Raw genomic sequence first — 10,834 nt, 5'->3', positions numbered from 1 at the left:
CGCGGGGCTCCCGGCGGCGGAACGTCAGGCCCAGGCAGAAGCTTCCCGTTATTTCCGGTGCTTTCCTTACGAAAATTCTGAAGCAGCCGCTAAAAGACATCCCTCTTCAAGTCTGATTCTGTGCATGACTCTCGTTATTGGCCCTTTGGGTTGGCTTGCTTGTTTTTATCTGAAAACTCTCGATTTATACTGCAACCCAGATGAATTCCCAAGCATTACTTGAAGACATTACCGAATAAGGGGAATCTCTGGTACTTGCCAGGTACCGATTTATTAATCCCTTGTTTTGGCAGTAGATAAAACTGTAGTTGCAGTTGCAGTGTATGAAGTTAAGAAAGGTTGCTGGGGAAAAGAAGAGAATGTGGGTGGAGCTGGCAGTGGGTGCTGGGAGCATCCCGGGGTTGTGCTGTGCATTGCCAACCCCTGCTGCTGTCTGTAAACCCCTCTGAATTCTGTTTAAGCAAAATATTTACTCTTTTATCCCCCTTGTGTACTTGGTGTCATCTTACATTGAGAGAAAAATGTGCCAAACCTGGCTCCTTCCTGGCTCTTGGCACTGTGCTGCCCTTGGACAGTGAAGGCAGAGTGCTCAGTACTGCAGCCGTGGTCTCACACGGGTAGAGTGCTGCAAAGAGCTGAACCACGGGCGCTTCCATGGAGCGTTTAAACCAGAACAACAATACATTCCTCACGGTGGTAAGAGGACAGAAAGCAACAACTTAGGCTGGCAAGATTTCCAAAATGCTTTTGTTTAATACAAAACATCTACGCTTTGACTTTGTTCTCTCAGTGTTCTTTTAATCTAAACTAGTGTACTGTGACTTCTCAGGCCACCTTCCATACCTGTTCTTGCATAAAGGATGTTGGTTTTGTCTGCTTACTTTCTGTCCTAGGTTTTCACATCAAGGTCTGTCCAGTGAGGTGCCTTCTAGAAGAAGGAATGCCAGCAGAACCGCCGATTTAAATTACTTGTTTTAGGGACTGTGCTGAACTCCAGCTACTCTAACTGGAGTTCTAGAGGTGCTTACAAATCACTGTATTGATTCACTTGGGTCATATTGAGGTGGTTAAGTTGGACTTCATGGCAAACAAGATTATGAGGATTGCTTGAAAAGTTTTAGTGTGTGTGGCAAAGCCATGAGGCATCCCTACTTCTTTTTGAGTATATCAGACTTTCGAAGTCTCAAGTGCAAATCTGTTTTCTATTTGGGTAGTGTAAACTTGAACTGCATCTAGCTGGCGTTTGCTATGCTGGCTTGAGAGTAGGTGGATGGAGGAGAAATCCCTGATAGCTTTGTTGAGAAGTGAGTTTTATATCACTGTGTCATTTTGGGAGGTAGCATGACTTCCACAGCTGAAAAACCGCTAGGAAGCATGATGTCTGCATGAGGGGCCTGCAGGCACAGCCCCAGTGGCTGAAGCTTAGGGCAGGAACAGACTCTGGGAAGGTGAAAGTGGAAGTTTCAGTGTTTTGGACACTAAATAAGAAAATTAGAAATAGGAAAGAACATGCTAACTAATGGTTCCCAGCAGCTTGTTGGAAAGCTTGATGTATACAACGTCTAGTTCAAGGAGATACTGAATGTGTTTGGCAAGAAGAGTAGAGCCCTCAGCTTCTCCTAGCATCCAGAGAGGAGTGTAGCTGCAGAAGCTCTGGAGTTTCAAGGCTCAGGAGACTGCCCTCCTCTCACCAGCATTGACAGGAGATAATAAACAGTGGGCTGTTTGGTGCTTCTGAAAGTGTTTATGCATGCAAGCACACTGAAGTTCTTAGTTTGTAGTTTGTGCAACAAGACAGCGTTGAATGTCCTTGAAACCTAAGAAAATCATCAGGAATTAAGAGAATGAGGATATTATCTGTACAATGTCCCAGAATGCTGTGAAATGGGTCCCATAGTTAAAGACAGCTTACTGCTCTACAGTGAAGTCCCTGAATGGAGTGTCTAAAACTACTGGTTTGTCATTAGGACCACAGTGCTACTTTGTGACAGATAACAAAGAGTATTTCAAGTCATCTGTGATTCACTGAACCACATTCTGGTTGTAAACAGAATATGTTGAGGATAAAACTGTCATCAAGGAAAAAAGATGAGAAATTTCACATGACAAATATTCGGTGACTCTCTGCCATGCTTGGTAACTTGGATTTCTCTTGTTCAGATCTAGTCCAGAAGGCCAAAAGAGCAAAGAAGAAATTACTGAAACAAGAAGAAGATGACAGAACTGATTCTGGATCTCAGGAGCGATATGAGTCGTTCAGCTATGGTGGAGTAGATCCATACATGTGGGAGCCCCAGGAAGTCGGTAGGGGAGCTAGCAAGCGATATGCAGGGGGGATTTTTCTTTAAGTGGGAAAGTGCTACAGTATTGCTGATGCTGCATGGAAGTGTGTGGAGTTTTGAGAATACTACTAGGTGACAGTAGCTTGCTAGATGTAACTGAGGGGTGAAGAGGGGAAAAAATTTTGTTGCAGATGTTCTCTTCAACATAGTGGCTGTTGTTTTCTGTAGTAAAAAGAAAATGCTGTTTTATTGCTAGCCTGGAGGTTGGGCTTTAACCTGCATGTTTTATTTAGGGCAGCACCATGAAAATGTAGGGTTCTAATGTGTCTTTAAGATTCAATTTGAAGATGAGAAATAAGTAGTGAAGAGAGAGCTGTCCTTCAAGGGGCATTTAAATCCATTCAGAACACCTGGGTGACTGAACAATTTTTGCTGTCTCTGCAGGTGCTATGAGAAGCCATCTTTCTGATTTCAAGAAACACCGAGCAGCCAGGATTGATCACTATGTAGTAGAAGTCAATAAGTTAATAATCAGGTTAGAAAAGGTAAATTTGCTGCTTTTTAATATTTTTAATATTTTATATATCTTTAGTATGAAGTGTGCCCATTTATCTAGCAGTGACCTTTATAAAGAATACAAAAGTCATACTCTGTTCACATATTACTGTTTTCCTCTTTTATCCTCGAGTACTGTGCTTGGTCTGAGCCCGTACTGTGGATCTGATTTCTGTTTCTGTGCACTAGTTTCAAGATGAAGATATTAGATCCACATGCTTTAGGAACTGTTTCTTTCCACGTATATTTTCTTCATCTTTCACTAAATTTCTCACTAATTTGTTTGTCATGATTCTTCCAGCTTCTCATTCTTCAAAGTCTACCAATGACATACTTGCATTTTGGTTCAGATAATATCGGATGCTGTAAGGATTATGTCTAAAATGCTCTGATTTGTACAGGTTTGGCATCATTGTTTGGTACTACTTTATGAATACTGCATTAGAGATAAATAGGGAAGTTGCAGGAATCAGGTGCAGAACAGGCTGAGACTTCTGCCTCTTCAAACGTCCAGGTTTCTTTTTCTCACTGGGCTGGAATGTATTGGCTTTTTTTCTTGCAAAAGTGCCATTTTCTTGAATGTGGTGTTTATCTTCTCCTAGCTTACATCGTTTGACAGAGCAAACACGGAATCAGCCAAAATAAGAGGTTAGTATGAGCTTACCTCAGACTATTTGTCCTTGTAGTTTAACCAGCTGAGGAATTAATTGAATGAATATTTTACGTTGTGTGTATTCCTGCCTGCTCTTGCCCGATCACAGCTATAGAGAAGTCTGTTGTGCCTTGGGTCAGTGACCAGGATGTTCCCTTCTGCCCAGACTGTGGCAATAAGTTCAGTATTCGAAACCGACGCCACCACTGCCGCCTCTGTGGGTCTATTATGTGCAAGAAGTGCATGGAACTTATTGGTCTTCCTTTGGCGAGTAAGTACAGAGTGTGGTGTTAATTCCTCCTCTCCTTAGCTCGCTCAGGTGCTAACCGCGTGCTGGCTTTCTGCCATTAGGAAAAAAGCTGCTGGTAACACTCTGTCTGTGTGGAAAACTTTGTCCTTAATGTGTCATTCAGCAGCATGCAGCCACTTGTCTGTGAAACAGAGTAAAAATGATTTCTCCGTTCTTTGTCTCCATTCCTTCTTCAGATTTTGAAGTGTTCATTACCCTAAAAAAGTTACTAGAAGTAGCAGTAGTATATACTGCTAGTAAATATAATTAATATTTAGTATTTGAGTCTACCAAGTACTGTAATTATGAAGCTATAAGCTCTAGGAATTAAAACTGCCAAAGTTCTTGACATTTGAAACTATTGCACATATTTCCAGTCTTTGCCTTGGTTGTCCACATGCTGACATTAAGGAAATTCAGCCACAGGGCTTTAAACCCTTCAAACTTTAATATCCTCATCTAGTGCATTGGAGAGGAGACCATGTTTTCTGTGGAGATAAATAATGCTGAACTCTCCAAACAGCTCAGTTAAGCACAAAACACAGGCAGCATTAATGTACCTGTTGTTGCACATGCTGTTCTACAACTATGCAAGCTCCAACATGAGAATGCTTCTAGGCACAAGCCAGGTAGGTGCTTCCTAGCAGTCTGCTCTCTAGCGCCTTCTAGGATGGAGCAGGTTTGCAGTGAAGACCCAAATTCTGACTTGCAGCCTTGGCTGTCGTAGGTTCCTCTTGTGTCTTTTGCAGCAGACTGTTTCAACTTGGTTTTCTAATATTACCTGAATGTAAAGTTTCTGTTAAAGCGCAACTCGTTTGCGTTGGTAAAATCTGTTGGCATCTCCAGTCGCTGTAAAACTACCTGTGTGTACTTTTTAGGCAAACTCACTAGTGCCAGCAGAGAGGCCTTGGGTTCTCATACGAGCCCGAACTCCTCACCTAACAGTGTCCATGGCTCCCGACGTGGCAGCATTAGCAGCATAAGCAGTGTGAGCTCAGTTCTGGATGAGAAGGATGATGACCGAATCCGATGTTGTCGGCACTGCAAAGATACCCTGTTGAAAAGAGAACAACAGATTGATGAGAAAGAGCACACTCCAGAGATTGTGAAACTCTATGAGGTAAATCAGAGTCTTTGCTGCTTCCATCCTCAGTGTATTTACCTGCGGTTGCCACTACTTGACTTTAGGCTTGTTATCTCATATCCAAGAGCTTACTTGGTGACTTAATACTCACTTGTGTTAGATTCTACTTCGTGTTTATGCTGTGTAACAAAGATACGTCTGAAATGATGGAGCTAGTTGCCATGCGGTAGTTACATCTCATGATAACTGCAAACACCGTTTTAAGATGCATCTTCATTCTCATACTGTAGAACTGATAGTTCTGAGATGCACCTCTCAAAAGTGTGAACTATGTCAGCTGGGATTCCTCAGAACAGTTTTAGTTTAAACCAATGATAGGCTGTACACTTTGGGCTGCACTGGCACTATAGGACTCAATGTTGTCAGCACTGTTTGTCCTCACTCATGGCAAATGTTTTTTTAAACCAATGAGATCAATCAAGAGCGTATGGTTGGAACATTGTGTTCAACTCTGCGTTGAAAGCAGGTACTGGCAATCATCAGGTACCTTTTGAGTCCACAACCCCCACCCAGGTTAGTATTAGCGGGAGCTGATGCTCTTTGTGAAGAGATTTAAGGCTAGAAGTTGTCCAAGTCATCCATTAGAACAGTTTCTGAATGCAAAATTCATCTTGCAGAAGTACAGGGGAGTCTTTTTCTGTCCCTGACTATGCCATCTGTGTTGGAAAGATAACTGGAGGGTCTTGTCATAGTTAAATGGCTTTTCTCATGGTTAACTTTGAATGTGCACATGCAGTCTGCAAGGTTCAAGTCAGCGTGTACTTGTATTAGTGTTTTAATGGAAGTTCTTTTTTCATACATTTCGTTTTAAACAAGAAACTCCGACTCTGCATGGAGAAGGTTGACCAGAAGGCACCAGAGTACATAAGGATGGCGGAATCACTAAAGTAAGCCCTGTTTCTGAGTTTGTTATGAATGTATTTATGTACTTTTCCTCCGCAGAAGCGTAGGAAGGAGTGAGGAACTGTGCCAACGCTGCAAGAGTGTGTAAATTACTAAAAAAGCACTGTTAGATTCGCTCTTCAGAGTAGCACTGAGTTAACTCTGGATGGTAACATTGCCCATTCCCATGGAGTGCCACTGTCATACTTTCACATGTCATCCTTGCAACCCCTGTAGTGTTCCCTATTCTTGCCACTTGTTTAATCTTAGTCATCTTCGGGTAACTTCTAGAGCTGAGTGTATTGTTAGCTGGAAGCATGACTTACAATCAAGTTGTGTTTATTTCTTAGTGCTGGGGAGACAACCTACAGCCTTGACCACGCTAATGACTTGAGGGTGGAGATTCAAAAAGTATATGAACTTATAGATGCCTTGAGGTAAAAGATCTCTCCCTTCCCCCTCCCCCAGCATGTGTCTCTCTCTCTCTCTCTATTTATGACTTCTCTACAGTTTTTCTCAACTATTGATATCTGTATTTGTGTGGCACATACCTGCTTATTCATATGGACAATCAAGTTTGTTTAGTTGTAAAGAGCATGTGAAAAGGTAGATGCTGTCCCTGTGCACCATCAATTTCTACGTCCTTTTCCAGCCTTAAAAATCATGCATTTCTCTGCAGTGCAAATAACTAAGCACAGAGGAAGCAAATAGAGGCACGGTTGTTTCTTGTTTGGGTTTTTGGGTTTTGTTTGTTTGGGTTTTTTTAAGAGATGAGTGGGAAGTCTTACAACTTCCCCTCTACTCTGCTCTTGTGAGACCTCACTTGGAGTATTGTGTCCAGTTCTGGTGTCCTCAACAGAAAAAGGACATGGAGCTGTTGGAGCAAGTCCAGAGGAGGCCCACAAGGAATGATAAGAGGACTGGAGCACCTCCCTTATGGAGACACGCTGAGAAAGTTGGGGCTGTTCAGCCTGGAGAAGAGAAGCTGCGTGGAGACCTCAGAGCAGCTCCCAGTGTCTGAAGGGGGCCTATAAGGGTGCTGAGGAGGGACTCTTCATTAGGGACTGTAGTGGTAGGACAAGGGGTAATGGCTTCAAACTTAAACAGGGGAACTGTAGGTTAGATATAAGGAAGAAGAAGTTCTTCACAGTGAGGGCGGTGAGGCACTGGAATAGGTCGCCCAAGGAAGTTGTGAATGCTCCAACCCTGGAGGTGTTCAAGGCCAGGCTGGACAGAGCCTTGGGCGACATAGTTTAGTGTGTGGTGTCCCTGCTCATGGCAGGGGGGTTGGAACTAGATGATCTTAAGGTCCTTTCCAACCCAAACCATTCTATAATTCTAACTTGTAACCTCTAAAATGCTTTACCTAAAAACATGAGAAAGTTTTCATACAGTGTTGTCTCGCTGCCCTTCTGTTGCACTTTTGCTGGCCCTTGTTTTTGAACTGATGAAGTATTGTTTGCTTTGATGCAGTAAGAAGATTTTGAGTCTAGGCTTGCATGAAGATCCCCAGCCTCATCCTAAAACACTACAGCTGCAGAGAATGATAAGATATTCAGCTACACTTTTTGTTCAGGTAATGGACCATATCTTATAAGCTGAATGTAGATTTTATGTAGTGTTCTCTTCTTTGCCAGGCATCCCTGTGGTTCGAAACGGTTTTGACAGGAGGTTTAGTTCTAGGCATTTTCTGTATAGTCTATTAGTTCCCCATATAGTCTGTATATACTTCTGTGTAGTCATTCCTTCCCCTAATGACTTACGGCAGCCAAAAATGAGCTAGCTTGAGTACAGAGAGTGCAGTTGGAGCAGCATTGAGTTTAGTGACCTATGAGAATGTGTGAATCTTGGCTTTGTCTCTTGCTGAGGTGTCCAGCTATCAGGATAGTTCTGGCAGCACAGACTTGCTCAGGTTTGCAGCAGTGACTGCAGTGTAGATGTATTTTTTATTTGTTTGTGGGGTGTTGTGTTGGTGGCATCTCGTACATGAAAACTGGCTCAATGCCTGCAAGCAGCAATGTAAATGTTTCAATTTTTGCCAGGAAAAACTGCTTGGCCTGATGTCCCTGCCAACCAAAGATCAGTATGAAGAACTGAAGAAGAGAAGACTGCATATGGTAAGACAGGTTAAGATCCACTGCATCATGCATCAGGCCTCCTTCAAAGGCTTAAGCCTCATAGCTGTATGTGCATGAGTAGTTGGATTTCAGTTTTTCATTTATTTTAATGCAGATCGCCCATACCCTCGTGTAACACAGTCACGGTATTCTGTCCAGAACATGTGGTGAGCAGCTGAACACCTCCAGAAAGCAGCAGTGACCTGGTGGCATGTGCTGCTTCTGCAGCCGTAAACTGAGTGTGTCAGTTCAGCCGGGTTTTCAAATTGTGTCCCGAAGTTCATTTGCACAAGTAGAATTTGGAGGCTGCTTTCGGTGGTGAAAAAGGATATATGGGAATAAGGATGCTTCTTAAGAGAAAGAGTTTTTTCGTTAGGAGGGAGGACATCAGTAATTGTAAACTAAAGCAGCTTTATCTTGAGGTAGAAGCTGAGAAATAAGAATTGTTGCGCTCCAAAAAGCTAATGATGTGGGTGACCTTTAACACAGATGCTCTATTACAGATGCCTGCTGTAGTTGCGTGTGATATGGTCACTGTCCAAATCAGTCTTGGGGCACTCTTTGCACAGTTGCATTTGGCATTTTTTGCTCTCTGTAAAGCACTGTCACTGCTCCTGCTTGCCCTTAAGGTTGTAGAAGCAGAAGTCATGGAATTTTGCTTAATATCATCACAAACAAACTGAAGGGAAACATTTAGGTAGTATTATGAAAACAAGCTTTTTCTGCAAAGTAACCAAAAATACAGCTGATCCCTTTCAGTGACAGCCAGCAATGTCTCAGATCAGTGAGCTGCTTGTACCTACAGATGTTGAGAACAGAATTTTTCGTGGTCATGGTGTTCTCTTAGCATGTGTTTTTCGCTTCAGGTGGCTCTCGAAACACGTGGAAAACAAGAAGAAAAGCAGAAAGACTTCATCTCCAGATCTGCAGCTGCAGTTAATGGTGATGCAACTCACCTGAAAAAAGAAAGTGTCAGGAAATCTGAAGGCTGGTTACCTATGTCTAGCATATCACGTGAGAGTGAGATAGCAGACCCTCTTCTTCAGCAGATCGACAATATCACATCCTTTATTCGGCAAGCAAAGGCCGCTAATAGGATAGACGAGGTCCATATGTTGCAAGAGAACCTCAGGCAGCTTCAGGATGAGTATGATCAACAACAAACTCTGAAAGCTATTGAGCTTTCTAAAAAGCAGGCAGAAGAGGAAGATATGCAGAGGGAGGAGCTTCAGGTGCTTCGTGAAAAAGAGTGGGAAAGAGAACACCACAAACTCATGTCTCAGCATTCAAGGACACGCTCCTTAGACTTCAAAGAAGTCAAGCAGCATCAGCAGAGACTTGCAAACGAGAACCTTAACTTGACAGCACGTGCGTTGGATTTGGATATTACTCAGATCAAAGGGGACCCAGGTTTTGAAACTCCTGCTGTTGAGCGGCTGCCAGCTAAAGAGCACTTGATCTTCACACTCACACCCCGGAATGTCCCACAGGGCGACAAAGCCCAAGTTCAGACAGCTGGTCTAAACCCCTTTGAAGATGATGCAGATACCCCTCAGTTAGAGGAAGATCCTGCTAACCCATTTGCCAAAGACACTTCTCCAATGGTTTCTTTCTCTAACACAGCTCTGCAAAGTGATAAAAAGGAATATAATCCATTTGAAAATGAGGAGGAGGAACAAACTAATGGAGCACCTGGCAGTTCTTCAAACCCTTTTGAAGAGGATGAAAATCCCTTTCAAAAGCCTGGGGGCAGCTGGAATTCTGGGAATCCATTTGAAGAGGGATCCTCTACCAATCCCTTTGAAGTGGAGGATGGCAATGAGATCTCTGGAGAGGAGGCTATAGAGGAAGAACTGCTTCTTCAACAGATAGATAATATCAAAGCTTATATATTTGATGCCAAACATAGTGGACGAATGGACGAGGTGGAGGTACTGACAGAGAACTTAAAGGAATTGAAACGCACACTAGCAAAGCAGAAGGAGAAATCCAACTGCTGAAGCAGTAGGGCTGGGTAACCATTATTTTAAATCTGCTATGAAATATGGGAAGGTAGAGCAGATAGATACTTACAAAGAGGAGCAGAGATTACAAGAGGGAATTGGGAGAATCTTGACTTTCATGCACTTTCAGTTAGGCATTTCCACTACTACTCAGTCTTGAGGAAGGACTCACTGAGGGGTGCTGCTGGTCCCAGACACTTGTGCTAAGGAATTCTGGAATGACTTGTTACAACAACACTCAGTGCTGCCCGGTCTTTTGGTGCGTTTATTTTGGTCAAAGTGGCTAAGTGCTAATAGGGAACTATGATTTGGAAATGGTTGCAATGTTGGTTGTCCTCTTTCTCCCTTTCTGTTACAATAGTATTGGCCTTTCGCATGGGGCTTTGACTAAAGAGAGACAAAAACTTCTCTTCAAGTTCTGCATTATCCCAGTAATGTCAGGCTACCGTGCCGGATGGTGTTAGCAGAAAGTGCTGTTAAAAGGCTACTGTGGGTCTTTGAGGTGCAGAATATACAGATCAATTCCATGCAATGCCAATATGTAAAAGTGATTTTAAGACTGAGAACTTTCTAACTGATCTTAACACGAGTGACTTTTTAATGTGTTTATAAAAATTTGGATGCTGTCTTTTCATCACCTTTAGTTTCCTTTTTGCCCTGAGCACAAACTACAATTAACAGAGCATGCTGGGCTGGCTTCAGAGCCCTGCTTGAGGGAGCAAGTACCTACTCATTTCCAGGGAGAAGAGCATCAGGCTGGCACCATTTCAGACTACAGTAGGAGTGACCCTCCAATTCCTAATTATCTTACAGAATCTGCACATTCCTGTAAATTCTCTGGGTGACAGAATGATCATGTGCGTCCTATTTGAGAGACTGGAACCCTCTTTTTGTAACACTCAAGGAACAG

General features: G+C 42.9%; 1 protein-coding gene across 1 annotated transcript; it reads left to right on the top strand.

The window, feature by feature from the left end:
* The first annotated feature begins 2,168 nt into the window (after positions 1-2,168).
* ZFYVE20 (zinc finger, FYVE domain containing 20) lies at positions 2,169-9,921 on the top strand. Its single transcript, XM_010016435.1, has 10 exons — positions 2,169-2,304; positions 2,727-2,827; positions 3,440-3,485; positions 3,599-3,760; positions 4,657-4,898; positions 5,739-5,809; positions 6,155-6,241; positions 7,278-7,380; positions 7,847-7,921; positions 8,788-9,921. Exons 1-10 carry the CDS (start codon positions 2,283-2,285, stop codon positions 9,919-9,921), a joined length of 2,043 nt encoding a protein of 680 aa, XP_010014737.1. The 5' UTR covers positions 2,169-2,282.
* Positions 9,922-10,834: the final 913 nt, after the last annotated feature.

This window comes from Nestor notabilis, unplaced genomic scaffold, assembly GCF_000696875.1.
Source record: "Nestor notabilis isolate BGI_N333 unplaced genomic scaffold, ASM69687v1 scaffold18600, whole genome shotgun sequence".
Taxonomy (NCBI): Eukaryota; Metazoa; Chordata; class Aves; order Psittaciformes; family Psittacidae; genus Nestor; species Nestor notabilis.
Note: the sequence above shows the minus strand (reverse complement) of the source record. Positions and strands in the feature narration are given on the sequence as shown.